The sequence below is a fragment of the Thunnus thynnus genome, chromosome 14 (genome assembly GCF_963924715.1).
Source record: "Thunnus thynnus chromosome 14, fThuThy2.1, whole genome shotgun sequence".
NCBI lineage: Eukaryota > Metazoa > Chordata > Actinopteri > Scombriformes > Scombridae > Thunnus > Thunnus thynnus.
In genome coordinates, this window is record NC_089530.1 from 237,501 (window position 1) to 258,427 (window position 20,927).

At 39.6% G+C, this 20,927-nt stretch overlaps 1 protein-coding gene across 2 annotated transcripts in view; it reads left to right on the forward strand.

The window, feature by feature from the left end:
- The window catches only part of pcca (propionyl-CoA carboxylase subunit alpha), a 42,236-nt gene that overhangs the window by 12,473 nt on the left and 8,836 nt on the right, over positions 1-20,927 (forward strand). Inside the window, exons 10-19 of one of the 2 annotated variants that reach the window (XM_067609222.1) lie at positions 304-406; positions 936-1,030; positions 6,966-7,116; positions 8,448-8,591; positions 13,944-14,018; positions 15,946-16,014; positions 16,164-16,239; positions 16,322-16,535; positions 18,924-19,026; positions 19,523-19,633. In XM_067609222.1, coding sequence (XP_067465323.1) covers positions 304-406; positions 936-1,030; positions 6,966-7,116; positions 8,448-8,591; positions 13,944-14,018; positions 15,946-16,014; positions 16,164-16,239; positions 16,322-16,535; positions 18,924-19,026; positions 19,523-19,573 — 1,081 coding nt within the window. In that variant the 3' untranslated portion in view covers positions 19,574-19,633. Of the gene's footprint in view, positions 1-303; positions 407-935; positions 1,031-6,965; positions 7,117-8,447; positions 8,592-13,943; positions 14,019-15,945; positions 16,015-16,163; positions 16,240-16,321; positions 16,536-18,923; positions 19,027-19,522; positions 19,634-20,927 lie in introns of those variants that run through there. The other variant, XM_067609221.1, reaches the window with a different exon arrangement.

Consider the following 20,927-nt stretch of genomic DNA (forward strand, 5'->3'; position numbering starts at 1 on the left):
TAACATCTATCTCAGGTGCTACAAATCACAATTACTTCTTTAAATACTTCAGACTTCAACTGCTGCAGTTACTGCTAAAGCTATTAACTCAGTCCCTTCAACTACCTTAACTGCTGTTTACTATCTACTGCTATTTTAAAGGCTTTGGGTACTTCTTTCATACTGCTTTTATTATAAGAGATCCTATTTCTACTTTTATTTTTACTACAACTATGAACCACAGGAAAGACCGATGTTTGTATTTGCTCCATAACCGCTGCAACTTGTGTGTGTGTGTGTCTGTGTGTCTGTGTACTGTTACAGGGAAGGTTTTCGGTTCTCGTCCCAGGAGGCAGCCTCCAGCTTTGGAGATGACAGGCTGCTCATTGAGAAGTTCATAGACAACCCTAGACACATAGAGATTCAGGTATAACACACGTGCACACACACAGGTCTGATGTTACCATCTAATAATGATAATGAGAGGGAACTCAGTGTCCCAGTTTTGGTATGCAAACTCTAACAAGTTTCTTACTCTTAAGACAGCCTTGCGATTCATTATTAATTATTTCTAAAATAAAATCCTTGTTTTTCTTCAATGAAAGCTTTTTACAATTTACCTCTGATATTTTCACAGAAAAACCTAGGCAACGTACACATATATTGAAGACCATATGTGCACATTTTTTTTAGAATATGATGAGTATTTCATTAACAAGTTGTAGCTTTTGTTTTTAATATTAGATTTCTTGTAAAAATTGGTGTAACATACAAGTTTCAGTGATCAGGTCATCAAGTTTTTAATACACTTGATTGGCATGAATGTAAATAAAAATAATGGATATGAACATTGCTTTTATTAGTTGTTTCAAAAATGGGTATTGTGACAAAAAAAAATCTTATGGCCTCCTCCTCTCCAGTGAGAACCAGAGAATAATACTGTATGCTTCTTGTAGGTGCTGGCTGATAAACATGGTAATGCTCTGTGGCTGAATGAGAGAGAGTGCTCCATCCAAAGGAGGAACCAGAAGGTAGTGGAAGAAGCTCCCAGGTTAGTGAGAAAGTCTATCTTCTCTTGGATTTTTTTTTCAATCAATAGGCAAATGCAACCAACTTTCTTTTTACACAAGAGTGTGTAGTAAAGACTGCAACTACACTAAGGTGAAAAGTTGGACTGGAGGCAAGTGTGGGTGGTAGATATGCTAGTAAAAAGCTACGACCAACAGAACTGAATAGGACACTAGACCCCATATCTGTGAAGAGGATTAGCATAACATTACAAAACATTACAACTGGAACAGCCCACTTATACTTTAAAAAATAAGGGGGATACTTTCTCAGAGCATGGGAACCTCTTATGAACCTCTGACCATCCGCCCAACCCGGTTAGATATGCTTTGATCCTATCTAGAAAAGAGATATATGTACTGTGACCATAGTTTAATTTTTTTTGTTAATGTTTTTATTTATTTCTAATCATTTTGTATTTTATTTCACTTTAGTTGCTATTACTATTATCTTATATTACCCTTATTTTCTCTGTACTCTGTCTTTTGATAAAGTTTTTTAAATGATGAAAATAAATAAAGAAATAATTGGGAAAAAATAGTCAAGACCAGCAGCACTAATGGTCTTCAGCATAATGACACCAGAGTTGCTGCTATAAATTACTGTTAAATTTCACATGGAATATTGTACTTTCCTTTTATTAGACAGCTTGCCAACATCACAGATACATAATATTATATTGTAGTGTTGAACTACAATAAGACTGCAGTAAACTATGAGAACATTTTATCGCATTCTTATATTTTCTCATCTACCCCGTTTGGTTGTTGATATGTTTTGACATATTATTTTAGAGTAAAAGTAAAGTAAAAACTTTATTTATATAGCATCTTTTTTTAACACAGGTTACAAAGTGCTTTACATTGATATTTGCACACAAAGAAAAGAGACACATTCAAGAACACATACAGACATCACTCACATACGAACACAGAAGGCATACAGTCATTACCCAGAGAACACACTTGAATTTATCGAATGTTATGGGAAAGCCATCCTAAAAAAGTAGGTTTTCAAGTGTTTTATGAAACAGTCAACAGACTCAGCTGATCTGATGGAAGTGGGGAGGTTGTTCCAAAGTCTGGGTGCCAGGGAAGCAGGTGCGAAAGCACATTCGCCTTTAGTTTTTAGTTTGGCAAGTGGTATGGCCAACAAGTTTTGATTGTAAGACCTAAGTGACTGCTCGGTAGCTGAAAAAAGCAGGATTGAACCAATTTATTGATACGGTGTTCAAATTTCAATTTAGGGTCAAATATAATGCCAAGATTCCTGATGTTAGATTTGACATAGGGGGAGGTGGGCCAATATGATGAATGATGCCTTTAGCAATATTTTCAGGGCCAAAAATGAGAAGCTCAGTTTTGTCAGAATTTAGGTGAAGAAAATTGACAGATATCCAGTCCTTTCCTGAAAAATATAGCTGAGTGTCATCTGTGTAGCAATGATAGGATGTACAACCAAAGCGACTGATTATCTGGCCCAAGGGAAGCATATACAAAGAGAAAATAGGACCAAGGATTGACCCCGGGGGCATCCCATATAGCAGTGGAGTGGATGAGGACACATAGTCACCCATGGAGACAGAAAAACCTCTATTTGACAAATATGACGCAAACCATTCTAGAGCTTTCTCTGAGATATGAACACATGTATTTAGTCGATTAATGAGGATGGAGTGATCAATGGTGTCAAAGGCAGCGCTCAAGTCGAGTAAGACCAAGATGGAGAGTTCCCCCCTATCAGCCGGCACAAGGATGTTATTCATGACTTGTAACAGAGCAGTTTCAGTACTGTGGTTTTGATGAAAACCAGATTAAATTTATCAAAGGTATTATTCCCTTCAACAACTTGAAGAGGCTGCTCAGCGACAAGTTTTTCCAGCATTTTGGAAATGAAAGGTTATTTTGAGATGGGTCTGAAATTGTTCAAAACGGCTGGATCAAGGCCGGGTTTTTTAGAAGGGGCTGGACACTGGCTGTCTTAAACTGATCAGGGACATAACCAGAGGTGTGGGACATGTCTATAATATTGAGTGGGTAAATGGGGGCAAAATGGGCCAATAAATTTGAAACACTACTAGGTGGATCAAAAGCAGTGGACAGGAGCACAATGCTGGATCTAATTCTATCTTGTTGACAAAAATGATAAATGCAATTCACAGTCTTCAGTTGAGGTGGCAAAGATAGTAGCAGGTTGTACTAGCTGATTGATTGCGCAAAACAGAGCTCGGGGATTGTGTTTATTAGCAGTAATTAAATCTGAGAAATAAGCTGTTCTTGCATCCTTGATTTTCTGATTGAGTGAAGTTAAAAGTTCTTCATGTATAGAAAGTGAACATTGAGTTTTGTCTTTTTCCATCTGCGCTCAGCCCTCCCACATTCCTGCTTACAGCTACGGATAGCAACATTTATCCATGGTGATGATTTGGTGGCTGCTACTGACCTGGTTTTAATAGGTGCGATAGCATGTAATGCAAAGGAGCACAGGCTATTGAAACTATTGACCAAATCATTAATATTAGAGGGTTGAATATGGCTATTATATAAATCAGAAAAATAGATGAGAAATTTGAAGCAGACGGGTTATAAAAAATGCGGGAACATACTGTTTGCTTCTGACTTGGAGAAGTTGCCTGGATGAAGGAGTCAAATAGAATACATTTATGATCGGAGACAAGGTCTATCAATGAGAAGGAGTTTATAGTTAGGCCAAGAGTAAAAATGAGGTCAAGGGTGTGGCCTCGGTCATGTGTTGAACCAGAAACATGCTGCACCAGATTGAATGAATCAGTAATGTTTAGGAATTCAGTGGCAAAGTGGTTGGATGGGTCATTGACATGGATATTAAAATCTCCTATAAGAATATTTTTATCATGATTTAGGACAATGGAAGATAGGAATTCAGAAAACTCTGCTAAAAACCAGAGTTTGGTTTGGGGGGACAGTAGATTAAGATACAGCAGATAGGGTTTTGACAGTTGATTTTAAACATGAGCTTCTCGAAACTCTGAAAAATATCAACAGATATATGCTTACAGTTAAAATGGTTGCTGTAGGCGACAGCAAGGCCCCCACCACAACCAGTGGACCTCGGGGAGTTAAAATATCTATATTCAGGAGGGCAGAATTCGATTAAATGGCAGCAGTCCCCAGTCTTTAGCCATGTTTCTGTCAGAATCAGAAAATCCAAATTATGGGATGTGATCAAATCATTCAGGATAAAGGTTTTGTTTGACAGAGACTTAGCATTGAATAGAACAAACTTATCTAGAGTGATGGATTGCACAGACTGTTTATGATTGTAGGTAATATGGATTAAGTCACTACCCTTAGCTGTAGTTGTGTGAGCAGGGATGCATGTCTTGGTCCTAAACTTTGTTGACGATGGGAATCAGTGAGACTGGGTTAATAGATAAGCTACTGTCAGGGGTCCGAACCACAGGCAAACATTTAACATTCCTGTTCGAAATAGCTTCAGGATTTACACACTATGTGGCATTTACAGTGACAGGAGTATTACACTGCACAGTTATTACTATAATGGAATGGACTAACCCCATGTCAGTTGCAAAAAGATTTGCATGATTTCAGCGTCAGTGCCATGCTGTTAGCTAGCACACGAGAGCCAGACCAGTTTGTGTGAAGACCATCATGCCTGAAAAGCATGGGTCTGTCCGGAAATGTAGTGAAATTGTCAATGAAAGGAATTCCCAGTGATCTGCAGTAGCCTTTTAGCCAGATGTGCAGATTGAGTATACGGCTGAACTTTACGTCTCCCCAGCAAGGAGAAGGCATAGGGCTGGAGATAACACATTGAGCCCTTGATTCCAGGAGTGTGTCGATAAGGCTCATAAAGTCCTTTTTCAGTTTGAATTTTTGTTTTTTGTTTGATCTGATAGAGATGGATTTCATGGACACTGGTGGTGGATAATTGAGTTTTCATATTAATCATAAAATTATATTTTTAAAGCAAAAAAAAGAAAACAAAAAAGGGGGTTTTTAACTTCCTACTCCTTTTCGAACATGAAATGCCTTATTTGAATTGTTAACTAGGATTTTGATATGTTTGCTGATGATTTTGTTTCTTGTTTTCTTGCTTATATATTTTATATAATCATTTATAATAATATAATAATTTATATATAATTTACAGAGCAGTCTCAATTCAGAGATGTTGGTGTGTTTCCTTACATGAACTTCCTGCTTCAGGTCCTACCACAGCATTTCTATAGGATTAAGGTCAAACTTTGACTCAGCCATTCCAAAACATTAACTTTCTTCTGCTTTGATAGCACGACTTATGTGTTTAGGGTTGTTGTCTTGCTGCATGACCCACTTTCTCTTGAATTTCAGTTCAAACACTGTGACGTTTTCCTGTAGAATTTGCTTCTACAACTCAGAATTCATAGTTCCATCAATGATTGCAAGCAGTCCTGGTCCAGAGGCAGCAAAGCAGGCCCAAACCAGGATACTGCCATTACCATGTTTCACAGAAGGGATAAGGTTCTTTTGCTGGAATGCAGTGTTTGCTCGTTGCCAAACATGACGCTTCTCATTCAAGCCAGAAAGTTTGATTTTGGTTTTATCCGTCCACAGAACATTTTTAATAGCCACGCGGTCTTTAGCAAACAATAGACGGACAGCAGTGTTCTTTTTGGAGAAAAGTGGCTTGCTCCTTGCAACTCTGCCATGCACATCATTGATGTCCAATGTTCCCCTGATGGTGGACTCATAGACATTGACTGTAGCCACTGCAAGTGAGTCTTTCAATTTCCTAGACATTACCCAGGGGTCCCTTGTGACCTCCTGGACTATTACATGCCTTGCTCTTGGTGTGATCTTTGTTGGTCGACCACTCCTGGGGAAGGTAACAATGGTGTTGGATGTCCTCCATTTGTACACGATCTGCCTGACAGTCGAGTCCAAACTCTTTAGAAATGGTTTTGTAACTCTTTCCAGCCTGTTGAGCTTCAACAGCTCTTCTTCTAAGGTCCTCAGAAATCTCCTTTGTTTGAATCATGACACATTTCCACAAACCCTGTTGTGAAGCTCAGACTTTGATAGAAAGGACCAAGATTTCTCCTCTTTAAATAAGGCAGGGCCTCACAGAGTCATGTTTGATTGTCATCCCATTGATAAAAACATCCAACTTTAATTTCCCCTTCAAATTAATTGATAATCCTAGAGGTTCACATAGTATTTTTTTCATGGACAAACCTGTCTACAATAAATTATAAGAAGATAGATCTGTGTGTGCCGGTGTTTTGTTTCTTTTATCCTTGCCACAACCGTGCACCCAATACATACCACACACAAATGTAACATTGGATCATTTTCCTCAATAAATAAATGAACAAGTGTAAGGTTTTTGTCTCATTTGTTTAATTGATGTTTCTTTATCTAGTGTTAAGAATGAATGAATGAAAATCTGATCACATTTTAGGTCATATTTATGCAGAAATAGAGCAAACTCTGTAGGGTTTCCAAAACTGTCAGACACCACTGTATATGTAACACGTGTATCTATTTTTTCACCTACTTGCTTGTACAAAATAGTCATATATTTATGTTTGCTTATATTAGTTTAGCTTTGCTGTAATTGTTGTTGCTCTATGTCTGTGTCTTCCTGAATATTGTTCTGCAAACTGTATGAAAGTATATTGAGAGCCACTAAAAACTGAGTCAAATTGCTTGTATGCATAAATATACTGCACAAAAATAAATCTGATTCTGATCATATCTGTAATGGTACGCTGATGCTTTAAAAGCGTGTTTGTTCAACCGTGTTATTTGATTTTTGGAAAGAATAACTAAATTTCAAGCAATTGAATCTGTTTTATTAGACTCCCAATTTGTGAGTCTGTTCCATTTACACCACTGAAATGAGTCTGAGTTTTTTCAGCATTGTGTACTTTCCAGTACGTTCCTGGACCCAGTGACACGGCAGGCGATGGGTGAGCAGGCAGTGCAGCTGGCCAAGGCTGTGCAGTATTCCTCTGCTGGCACTGTGGAGTTCCTGGTTGATTCTAAGAAGAACTTCTACTTCCTAGAGATGAACACACGACTACAGGTCTGCGTGAGAGTGTGTGTGTATTTGTCTGTATGTGGCTGTAGATGGTTCCAACAGTTGGGTTATAACATTCAGGATTGTGTTTTTTTTTTCAGACTGATTGCTTATTTTTAGCCTTTAATTGCACTTGAAAGCTTTATTTTCACTTGAGGAACAAGAGACTATTCTTCATGTGTGTCAAGTGTACAATGTCACAATAGAAAAAAGCCCACAAAAACTAAGTAAGTAAGAAATTATATGCAACAAACACCATAAAGAGACAAAGAATTCAGCCAAATACATAGGATGCAACACAACACAAAGACTGGGAGGAACAGTTTATATCAGGCTCATAAAGATACCAACAGTTACCAGAATATCAGTCTTAGGTATCTGTTGTAATGATTCCATGAGGCTGGAGCAACTAAAAGCAATGGTGTTGAGTTTTGAGTCAAGTGAAGTCTATTTTATTGTATAGTCAAATATGACAAATTACAAATTTGCCTTGGGGGCTTTACAATCTGTGCAGCAATACAACATCTTCTGTCCTTAGACCCTTGTTTAGTTTAATTAGTTTATTTTGTATTTACTGAATGAACCTACAGCTTAATCCAGTCTGCAGAGCAATTTTTTAAATATATTTTTGGGCATCATTTTTTGCCTTTATTCGGCAATAGAAAATATAAAGAGACAAGAAACATGGGTAGAGAGAGGGGTAATATATACAACAATTGTCATGGCCAGTGGTTATGTAGTATGTGTCTTAACATGGAGACTACTGGAAAATCCCTGCAGAGCTAATTCAATAAGCTCTAGTAAGATCTCCATGTGAAAGAAAGTGAGGTCGGATAAAGTAGATGTCTATTTAGAAGAACCTTTACAAGTAACATCCAGCCACTGTTCTCTGCTTATGTGAAAGTGTTCAATCAGCTGTTACAATTCAAAGAGCAAACAGAGAGATGGCCCAGCTGTTTGCCATGCCACATTTACACATAATTAATTTTAATTGTATTCTCTCTACAGTACTCGAGACAAATGATCTTTTTTCTATATATGTTTTGGGGATTTTGTGCAATTATTATAGACAGTAGAGAGATGGAGAATAACATACAACAAAGGTTCCCAGCTGGACTCAAACCAGAAGAACTGGAACCTTTATCCACATCTCAGTCTTTATCAGTGCATGGAGTTTGACCAAGCCATCCTTAACCATCTCCATGATAAATGAGGAAACTCAACCTGCTGATGACAACCTTAAGATGTGTCTGAAATACCTGGAAAAGGCCAACAATGGTTCCTACTAGTTTGCTAACAGAAACCTGTATCTTCTCTGTTTAACCTTTTGACCCCAGGTGGAACATCCAATCACAGAGTGTATTACTGGCCTGGACCTAGTAGAACAGATGATCCGGGTTGCCAAGGGTTACCAACTGCAGCACAAACAGGAAGATGTTCCAATAAACGGCTGGGCCTTTGAGAGCCGTGTCTATGCAGAGGTTTGTGTGTGCATGATGCTCATCATGGAATATGGTTGAATTTATTTATTTTTATGGCCTCTCAATTTGATTATATTGAAAACTGTTTTATAAACATTCAACAAAGTGTTAGTTATTACTAAGTTATTACCTTTAGAAAAGCTCGCTCTAAAGGTAAGAGTGTATCAGTCAGTGTTTTTATTCTGCGGAACTGTATGGAGTGGCATGGATTAGGTTTTCTCTCAGTATAACCAAAGTGCAAGTGAGAAGCAGAAGAAAACAGCTGCAGATGGGAATGGACACAAAGCCAAAACACAATGATCAAACCAAGTACAAGACATAAAAAACATTCTGAAAATATGTAAAAGGCTGAGCCAAGCTGCTTTCCTTATATATCCCATCCTGATAGTGACTCATGGAGCTGTATGGCTCTACTTTCCTCAACTTGTACTTACTCAGAAGTCATTTCCCCCCAGATGTTACAACATGATGCTCTAATTATTTACTGTGAATTGATCAATCATTGTCACTTACTGAGCTGAATCAGAAGGTTACTGATGAGTCTAATTATTACTATTATCAATGTACAGTACACTGAGGCACTTTATTAGGAGCACCATATTAATACTGGGTAGGGCCTCACTTTGCTCTCAAAACAGCCTCAATTCTTTATGTCATGGATTCCACAGGATGTTGGAAACATTATTTGAGATTGTAGATTTGATTTATTGATTGGGACAGTGTGCAGTTTTAAACATTAAAGATGCACTGCACCAGAGTTAGCTCGAAGCTAAGTCCCCCACAATCAAAACATACAACAGCACAACAAACAGTACAAAGCAAAAAAACACACAGAACACACCATACAAAATACAAAGCTACACACAACAGCACATCACATACACTCACAATGTCAATTAGAAATTAATAATGTAAACTTGTCAAATTAAAAGCAAGACTACCTGTGCTAATGAGAAGACCATAAATGGAGTTTAGACTCAGTGGTCACACAGCTGATTGGTCTTTAGTAGATTTTTTAATTTGGCCTCGAATGTATTGATTGAACTACAGTTCTTCATATCAGGTATCAGGTAGCGCATTCCACTGAGTTGTGGCTTTCACAGAGAAAGCTGACTGCCCAAATGCAGTGCGATGAAATGGTATGGTACAATCTTATATAGAGGATATTCTGGAGGATCTAATAGAACTTACTGAGCAAGTGTACAATTCTCTGCGTTCAAAGAGAGAGAGTCTCTAATATGTCTAAAATTTGCTAAATTGTACTTGGTTTTAACCGTTTTTTTTAAAACATGTTTCTTAAAATTCAGATTTGGATCCAGTGTCACACCAAGATATTTAAAATCAGTAACTATGTCAATTTTTTCACCTTTGATGAAAATATCAGCATTAGGAGGTTGTACCATTTTAGAATGGTTTACCATTACCATTTTAGAGAAAAACATACCTTTTGTCTTGTTTTCATTTAGACTCAGACATGATTGATCAAGCTAATGTGTGATCCTTTCCAATGCAATTGTTAGCTTAGCAGCAGCTAACTCAGCTGGTTTTGCATGTGTGTACACAACGGTGTCATCTGCATGCATTTGTAGTCATCATGACACTGTTGAGGGAGATCATTAATATATAGGCTAAATAATAAGGGAGCTAACACTGACCCTTGTGAAACACCCATTGTGCACTTCATGTTACTGGACAGTGTGTCACCAACTTTAACACATTGTATCCTATTAGATAAATATGAAGACATCCATGCCAGTGCTCTAGATGAGAAGTTAAATTGAGAGAGCTTCGATATTAAAACATCATGATTGACTGTATCGAATGCTTTATGCAGATCTAAAAATACAGCACCAACTACTCCTCCTTTGTCAAGTCTTGATTTAATTTGCTCTACTAAGTGCAAGGTAGCAGTTTCGGTGGAATGATTTGCTCTAAAGCAAAATTGCATACAATGTAGACCAAAATTGCTTGTATTAAGAAATGTTGTCAGTTGTTTAATGACAACTTTCTCAGCAACTTTTGAGAGTACTGGCAGTATACTTAATGGTCTGTAGTTTCTGGCTTCAAGGTGGTCTCCAGATTTAAAAAATAGACGTGACAATGCACATTTCCAGTCATTAGGAAAGGAGCTGTGTTATTTAAATGAGAAACAGGGGGATTTAAAATATCTTTGTGTGATTTGACAAACATGTTGTCAAATTGGAAAGCATCTCTGCTTTCGGAGCTTTTTAATGAGCTGATGATTTTGTTTACTTGTAACTCATTAGTCTCTACCAGCTCGAAAACCTGACCTGTAGCATCTATAGGAACAATATCCAGTTTCCTTTTTGTAATTTTTTTTCCTAACTCACATACAGACTCAAGAAAAAAAATATTACAGACAGAAGCAACAGTAAGATGATCTTCAATTAACTTTCCCTGTACTTTGAGTTTAAAAGCTCCTAAAAATGTTGGTCCCTCCTTGTGAGATTATGGATGTTTTTTCAGATCAATTTACTGATGCCTTTTGCCTCATTCAAAATATTGAGATAAAAACAAGATTTAGCTTTTCTTAGCTCTTGGATAACTTTGTTCCTTAAACCTTTATAAATCAGCATGTCAGTGTCTCTTCTAGTTTTAATTGCCTTCCTTAGTGAAGCATCTCTAGATTTCATTAGTTTCCACAAATTTTCATTAAACCACAGTAAATTGTTTTTATTTTTAGATTTTATCTGTATCCTCACATTAAATCTTTCCCTCACAGAGTTGATTCTGTGAGTAAAAGTATCACAGCCATAGTCCAGATCATCAGAGGATAGTACATCATCCCAGTTCAAGCTGTTAATTTCATTGATAAATTCTTCTTGCTTAACTCTGGGTATGAATTGAAGGATCATTGTCTTAGTTGCTGTGGTCTTAAATCAACTTTTAGTCAGTTTTCTCGCTCATAGGGTTACGTTATGATCTGATGAGCCAGTGATTAAATTATAACTTTTAATTATTCTTTCTGGTTTGTTAGTAAATATCAGAAAAATTTGTGTACTGGAGCATTTTGCAATCCTAGTTGGGCCTTTTACTAGTTGTTCTAGTTGGAATTTCTCTGTGATCATTTTTAGTTTTTTCCTCTTAGTTTTATCCTCCCAGTTCACATTAAAATCACCCATAAGTAATAATTCTTTGTTGAGATTGCACTCTTTCAAGACTTCTATGAGTTGATCATAGACAGTGTCATCTGCAGATGGGGGCCTAGAGACGCCTATGATGTTAAAAGACATTTGTTGGGATAACATTATTTCTATCCCAACATATTCTAACATGTTACCCGCATTATAAACCACACATTCACATTTGATATTGTCTCACATAAAAAAACACCACTCCTCCTCTTCCATCAGGTCTCTTCTGAAACATTGGTATCAGGGCACTGTGAACACACTCGCAGGAGTTGTTTATTTCAACCATGTTTCAGTCAGACAGAGAAAGTCCAGATTTGAGTCAGACACAAGATGAGTTAGCTGATTGCTCTTTGCAGTAATGCTTCTGATGTTACAATGTCCACTGAATAGCCCCCTCGGTTTGAGCTTCGGGTCCCATAAGACTTTTGCATGATTGACAGTTTGGAAGGTTTTGAATAACCTCTGCCTCCTCACTGCAGGGTTTCGACACACAGTGGTGTCAGCAGCAGGTTTTGTGAGAGAGACACTGGACCTATCAAGGTTTCCACAGCCGGTAGCGAAAAGTTATTCATTGAGACATAATGCCTCTGTTAACAAAGTTTAGTCTGTTAGGGAGAAGCCCAGCTCAGAAAGTTGCTGCTCATTCGTCACTGGCGCCAGAGGAGTCCAGAGGAGTTTTCACAGAGGAGTGAAAACTCACTCTAGGAGCGTCAACTGGCCATGAGCCAGCATTTGTCCCAAGCTCCATTACTCGGTGTCCCAGTTGTTTTTTGCATCAATGTTGATTGCCCTGGCCAGACAGACACGTACAGGCAATACAGCAATGAGTACCAACAGTAGTCCAAAAAGCACTCCATGAAACACAGCCCAGGTGTTTTTGCTGATGAAACACTGCTTTGAACTTAACGCCGGTTTTGACAGGCATGCTCTGTGGTACGATATAGGCCTCGGAGGACAGTCCTATGTAGCAATCCCATCCAGGATCTCGGTGGCCAGAGGGTAGAAGCTCCTCTGAAGCCCTGGTGCACCCGGAACCTTCTCTCGACCTCAGCCGGGAGAAAAGGCCGCCATCCGGGCGGTCAGGAACCCCAGAAGATCCATGTGGCCAGGACCGTTTCCTTCAATGTTGAGATGGATGTACAGATTGATTGATGATTGACTTCATGTTTAACATGGTCAACAACAATATTCAGATAGGCTGTGATATTCAAATAATGATTGATTGGTATTAAGGGGTCCAAAGTGTGCCAAGAAAATATTCCCCACACTATTACATCCCCATCACCAGCCTGGGCTGTTGACACAAGACAGGTTTGGTTCATGGATTCATGCTTTTGACGCCAAATTCTGAGCTTACCATTTCTACATTTTTCAGTCTTCAACAGTCCAGTTTTGGTGAGCCTGTGCCCACTGCAGCCTCACATTTCTGTTCGTGGCTGACAGGAGTGGAACCCACCATGGTCTTCTGCTGTCGTAGCCTATCCTCCCCATGGTTCCATGTGTTGTGCATTCTGAGATGCTTTTCTGATCACCACAATTGTAAATAGTGGTTATCTTAGTTACCATAGCCTTTCTGTCAGCTCCAACCTGTCTGCTCATGTTCTCCAACCTCTCTCATCAACAAGGTGTTTCTGTCTGCGGAACTTGCGTTCACTGGATGTTTTTTTTTTTTTGGCACCATTTTGACTAATATAAACTCTAGAGACTGTTGTGCATGAAAATCCCAGGGGAGCAGTTGTTTCAGAAATACTAAATCCAGCCTGTCTGGCACCAACAATCATGCCGTGGTCAAAGTCACTGAGATCACATTTTTTTCCCAATTCTGATGTTTGATGTGAACATCAACTGAGGCTCCTGAGCTGTATCTGTATGATTTTATGCATCACGCTACTGCCACATGATTGGCTTATTGAATAATTGCATGAATAAGCAGGTGTACAGGTGTTCCTAATAAAGTGCTCAGTGAGTGTAGTTACTAGGTGACTGTCTGAACATCACCCCACCCTTTAACTCTGTGGGCTTTGCTGTGTGATATAGCACTCCTGTACTTTTTCATCGAAAATCAACGTTATATTTCATAAAAGAGAGCAATAATTTTCTGACTGACCTCCTCCTTTGAGAGTTTGAGTACTGCTTCAACTTAAAGTTCCAGTGTTTTCCAGATTTCCTTATGTTTCTTTGTTGTTTGTTCTATCAGGACCCTTATAAATCTTTCGGTCTTCCCTCCATTGGACGGTTGTCTCAATACCAAGAGCCACTCAACCTCAGCAATGTAAGTTTGTGTGTGTTTGTGATAGGAGCCTTAACTCTTTAATAGGCAAGGTCTTTGTGTAACATACAACTATGTCCTCAGTCTACATAACAAATTAGAGCTGCAACAGAGAAGAGAATTCAGTCCTCATTAAACTGGCTCATATGATCTTCAAAAGTATATATATATACAGTACAGACCAAAAGTTTGGACACACCTTCTCATTCAATGAGTTTCCTTTCTTTTCATGACTATTGACATTGTAGATTCACACTGAAGGCATCAAAACTATGAATTAACACATGTGGAAATATGTACTTAACAAAAAAGTGTAAAACAACTGAAAATACGCCTTATATTCTAGTTTCTTCAAAGTAGCCACCTTTTGCTCTGATTACTGCTTTGCACACACTCTGCATTCTCTTGATGAGCTTCAAGAGGTAGTCACCTGAAATGGTTTTCACTTCACAGGTGTGCCCTGTTAGGTTTAATAAGTGGGATTTCTTGCCTTATAAATGGGGTTGGGACCATCAGTTGTGTTGTGCAGAAGTCAGGTGGATACACAGCTGATAGTCCTACTGAATAGACTGTTAGAATTTGTATTATGGCAAGAAAAAAGCAGCTAAGTAAAGAAAAACGAGTGGCCATCATTACTTTAAGAACTGAAGGTCAGTCAGTCCGAAAAATTGGGAAAACTTTGAAAGTGTCCCCAAGTGCAGTCGCAAAAACCATCAAGCGCTACAAAGAAACTGGCTCACATGAGGACCGCCCCAGGAAAGGAAGACCAAGAGTCACCTCTGCTGCGGAGGATAAGTTCATCCGAGTCACCAGCCTCAGACATCGCAGGTTAACAGCAGCTCAGATTAGAGACCAGGTCAATGCCACACAGAGTTCTAGCAGCAGACACATCTCTAGAACAACTGTTAAGAGGAGACTGTGTGAATCAGGCCCTCATGGTAGAATAGCTGCTAGGAAACCACTGCTAAGGACAGGCAACAAGCAGAAGAGACTTGTTTGGGCTAAAGAACACAAGGAATGGACATTAAACCAGTGGAAATCTGTGCTTTGGTCTGATGAGTCCAAATTTGAGATCTTTGGTTCCAACCACCGTGTCTTTGTGCGATGCAGAAAAGGTGAACAGATGGACTCTGCATGCCTGGTTCCCACCGTGAAGCATGGAGGAGGAGGTGTGATGGTGTGGGGGTGCTTTGCTGGTGACACTGTTGGGGATTTATTCCAAATTGAAGGCATACTGAACCAGCATGGCTACCACAGCATCTTGCAGTGGCATGCTATTCCATCCGGTTTGCGTTTAGTTGGACCATCATTTATTTTTCAACAGGACAATGACCCCAAACACCTCCAGGCTGTGTAAGGGCTATTTGACCAAGAAGGAGAGTGATGGGGTGCTGCGCCAGATGACCTGGCCTCCACAGTCACCGGACCTGAACCCAATCGAGATGGTTTGGGGTGAGCTGGACCGCAGAGTGAAGGCAAAAGGGCCAACAAGTGCTAAGCATCTCTGGGAACTCCTTCAAGACTGTTGGAAGACCATTTCAGGTGACTACCTCTTGAAGCTCATCAAGAGAATGCCAAGAGTGTGCGAAGCAGTAATCAAAGCAAAAGGTGGCTACTTTGAAGAAACTAGAATATAAGACATATTTTCAGTTGTTTCACACTTTTTTGTTAAGTATATAATTCCACATGTGTTAATTCATAGTTTTGATGCCTTCAGTGTGAATCTACAATTTTCATAGTCATGAAAATAAAGAAAACTCTTTGAATGAGAAGGTGTGTCCAAACTTTTGGTCTGTACTGTATGTGTATGTATGTATATATATATATATATATATATATATTTCTTTTCACACACAATCCACTCAAATCCAGTGACTGGCAAGCTTCCTGCCAATATGACTATGTTCTCATCTGCTTCTCGCTCTGTTAGGTCCGTGTAGACAGCGGCATCCAGGAGGGAAGTGACATCAGCATCTACTATGATCCCATGATCTCTAAGGTCAGTGATGTATTAAATACAGCATAGTTGTGGAAACTGTGTGTCATTTTTAGGAGCAGGTGGTCTCAAGAAGAAAGTAGATTACAAAATGCCATCATTCCACAAGGGTTTGTGGTTCCACAATAATTTCCTCTGGTATTTATTTGTAGTTGGTTACCTATGGAGCTACACGAGCTGAAGCCCTTGCCAAGATGGAAGATGCTCTGGATAACTACGTTATCAGAGGTACACCAACAGATCAGACACAGTCACTTTTCAAATGGCAATTTTTTGTCTCTGCAATGAAATGTGGTCATCTTCGCTCCAGGTGTGACCCACAACATTCCCCTCCTGAGGGAAATCATCACCCACCCTCGCTTTGTCTCTGGTGACATCAGCACCAACTTCTTGCCGGAAGTTTATCCCGATGGCTTCAAGGGCCACCAGCTGGAGGTGGACAAACGCAGGGAGCTGTTGGCCTCGGCAGTGGCTCTCTACATCACTGCTCAGCTCCGTTCACAGAAGGTCCTGGGCAACCTGAGGTGACGACACCAGCAGGCTTGATTATTGTGGGAGGCTACGGAGGTCTAGTTTTCTACACACCGCCCCTACTGTCATTTAACTACTTTATGAAAAATGCAGTACAATGCAGAAGTAGGGCGGGGCGATATGATGAAAATTTCATATTCCAATACAGGTCATTTCATATCCGATAATGATACCTATCCCGATAAAGCGCATTTTAATCCAATGAATAAATAGTTGGTCCGTCCCCTCCATTTCCCACTGCCGGCATAAAGCCGCCTCTGTGTGCTTTTACATAGCATGTTGGTGTGACGGAGATCATACTGATCATAGCAGTAAACTCTGCCATGAGGAAGTACAAAGACATTACTAGGACGAGGGAAGGACATTTCTCTTCGTTTGATAATATTAAAAGTTAAGTTAGACCTTTCTTACGGCTTCCCGACTCATTTTAAAAAAGACTAGAGAGAGAGAGAGAGCTGAGAGCACCAGCAAGAGAGAGAGAGCAGCGTCAAGTGAGCTAGAGAGTGAATGAAGAGAGGGAGCACTGGTAGTGAGAAAGGCGGTGAATCAGACCAATAAAATGTTATTTTTTGATTCTTTCACAGTGGTTACGTTCTAAAACACTAACACCCCCACACACCTCCACTCAACTCTGCAGTTGTACACCGCACCACCTGGTTTGGTCTGAATATGGTTTAAGGGGCTGTAGAGCAGAGGAGAGTAGCGCAACCGTATATGACAGGGAAACGCAGCAAAAACTCTTGCACACTGAGCTGAAAAGAGAGCACATAAATTTGGTAAATAACACAAATAATGACAGTCTCTACTGCGTTTTGCTGTCATTTATGGTCGCTGTCTTGCTGCTTCTCTGCTCTTTCTCAGTGCGGGCAGGACTGAGCCCTCCGTGTGTGTGCAGCGTAGCAGAGTAGAGACAGACAGCGGTGGAGAGTTGACAACAACTAAACTCGTTATGTTACTGTTAGTGTGATAAAAGTTTCACGAGTAAAAAGCCAAGAAGAGTAATTTATCAATGTAATCCGTGCAACAGATGGACAGACTCCAAATGACGAAAAATATTGGTGTAAAGAGTGGGATTTGCGCCACGATATAAACGATAGAGCATAATATGAAATGATAGACATTTTTCTCTCGTCACATGATATATCATCACAAACATGCAGAAGCTCTATGAGTGGAGAAGCTCTATGCCCAACAGTCCCTGGCACTGAAAGTGTGAGGAATGTATTGTTTTTGTAAAGATTATTATTAGGGCCCAAGCTTGAAGCTTCTTTTTCTTCCAAAACAAATGCATTTTTGAAGGGCCAAAAATGCTCAAAAACTTATCAAACTCTGCACTTTCGTCAAAATTTTTATATTTATTGGGTCTTGGGCATGACAAAATGGCTCAAGAGTGTCCCCTAGAAAATTTCAAAATCAAAGCCCTCCCTTTTAATTTTGATGTAGATTTATGAAATTTGGTAGGCAGATGTACCATCTCCAGACTTAAAACAAGCCTCTTGGAGCCATACCCTAAGTCCAACAGGAAGTTTTAGTTTTCATGGAATACCCTTGGTGTGGCATGCCGTACAATTAAACAGGATGTTGTTGTAACTCAGCTTTACATTGTCCAATCTGCCCCAAACTTCTCCTGCTTGATAAGAGTCCAGGCCACAAAACACATGCCCATGTCAATAATGAGTCATACTCACAGCACCATCTACTGACAACAGGAAGTCAGCTTTACGTGAAAACATGAAATTTACATTGTGTGGTCTACACATGATATACGATGTATGATTAGTGGGTGTTCTCTAGCGCCACACAGTGGACACATGAGGTGATAGTTATGACCTACATGCAATGTCTGATATTCATAAAAATATATATCACAATTTAACACAATTTCTAACACATCTCCCGCGCCACATACTGCACACAGGAAATATTTTACCCATTTACACAATGTCCCATAATCCTGACAATCCAGAGCCGTGTGAGCCAAACTCCAGTAGCGATTCTATGACTGCAGCTCCCTCCAACGCGTGTGAGGTGCGAGGGCCCGCTCATCGCTGCTTGCTGCTTTAATTACCTTTTGGTTTATTATGTCCTTCAAGTTAGTCATAATTTCCCCTGCAGTTCTGATTGATGCTGGGGCATGTTGTCAGGCAGACTTATGAGGATTTGCCTCAAAGCATTATTATTCAGCACATCCTAGAGACCAGAAACATGTGGGCATTGTTAAGTACATTTAGGTGACACTGTTAAAAACAATCGTTTGGAACTGTAAAATGCCAACTATAAAGCCACCTATAGAGTGTTATTCAAGTGGATGTTACTCTAGAAGAACAAGCTCTGATGGTATGGCCCTTGATAATATAAAATGAGCCATATGTGTGTTGCAGGATGTCCTCCACGCCTGTGGAATGTAGGTGCTGGGAGCTGTGTGTGGAGCTGGGGGAGGGACACCATGCGATTGAGGTTACAAAATCAGGAGATGTTTATACTGTGAGTATTTAAAGTTGTTTTATGCACAAATTAAATATTATCATTAAAGCTGCATGCAGGGTCTTATGATGCCAGGCTCTAGTCATATTGTTTGACATATACGCATTATATAAATTTTAAAGCACAAGTTTCAGTGTTTTTCTTAATCGTCATTTTCAGTCATTTTTCTTAACTAGTACAGTGCCCGTTCAAAATGTGCCTGCTCGGATCGGGCTGATTGTGTGGCTTCTGGCTGCTACTTCAGTACATAGAAAAATGAATACAGTTGATGTGAGGTGTGAGTATATACACCAAAAAAATGAAAGAAACTAACAGTCTGTTATATACAGATTATATAAATAATAGGCTAAGTACATGTAATGTAATAATAAATACATGTTCTTTTCTCATTTCAAGTGAAATAAGGGTAGCACTTAAAAATAACAATATGCATCCTAAAATAAAGTGGATCGATCATATTGGGCTCTTAGATTGTTCCTATTTTCTGTGCCTTCAGTTCAGATTTGAGTTGGAATGTATGCTCCAAAGATTTGTGGTTTGTCTGTAATGGTGCTTCACAATCGCCACAGTCTAGGAGCATATGAGACACTGCCTTTGAACTGCCCGTGTAAGTATTTGTTCCATTTTACATGAGTAACTCCAGTCATTATGTATTGGGCTCGCAGTGCTTCCAAAATGCGGGTGACCTACACTCAAGCATGTACCTGAATGCCTCCTGTGTAGACACAATGGTTCATATGCCGCTGCTGCTGCTGATGTGCTAAACGTGCTGCTCATGCTATGTTTGCTCAAAAGATTTGTGCTTTGTCTCTAGTGGCGCTTCACAATCGCCAAGACAAACTGGTTTTGAACTGCCTGTAGAAGTATTTGCTTAGTTTTACCTGCATAAATACAGTCATTGTGTATTGGGCTTGGAACACTTCCAAAACATGGGTGACCTATGCTCAGCAATGTACCTGAATGCCTCCTGTGTAGTCACTTGCTGCTGATCTGCTAAATGTGCTGCTCACGTTACACATTCTGTCTAGACATGGGGTCAGAGTGTTCATTCTTGATTAAAAGCTCTGTTTTCACTGTCTACTTTTCTCTTTTTAGAGAACTTTTCTCTGACTCCTGTAACACCTTGTCTCTGTTCTCTCCCTGCAAGTCAGAGTCAGTTGGCAGAGCCCTGAAGCTCTGCTGTGCCCCTGCAGAGAGCGGAGCGGCTCATTGAGCGCTGGTTTATTCAGAGTTTATTAATATTAAACGTATTGCTTGTCCAAATTGCACCAAAGTTGACACAGCACCCCCTGTGTACCCCAGCAATACACCCGCCAAGTGTGGGGTCGATCCGATGGTTCGAGGAGTATGCGAAGGACACACACGCACACACACACACACGCACACGCACATACAGACAGAGATTCCTTCCTTTAGTAGTCATTTGTAGTCTTTGTTGTCTCAATTACTGTTTGTAGTGGTTGTTTATCTATGTCTGTTTTATTGTTAGTCTCTTTGCCTGTGTTACAGTGTTGCATTATGTGTTTTATCCCTTAAAAGCCTAACCAGGAAAAAGGACTGCAAATTACCTATGGCTAGAAGTCCTATATACATTGCATCGGTTGCATTTTCTTTAAATATCTCTTGAACCATTCATCTGATCAACTCCACACTTGGCGGATATATGACTGGGGAATTAAGGGAGTGCCTTGTCGAATTTGGTGCAATTTGTGCAGGCGGCATGATCAATATTAACACATTTAAACTAAATAAACAAGTCAGCAGAGTGGGGCTCCTGGGTTCTTCGACTGCATGTCATGATCAGAGCTGTTCAACCCTGCCATAAGAGAGAGGAGGAAGGGACATCTCTCTTTGTATGATAGCGTTAAAAGTTAGGCTTTGTTGTGGGTTTCCTGACTTAT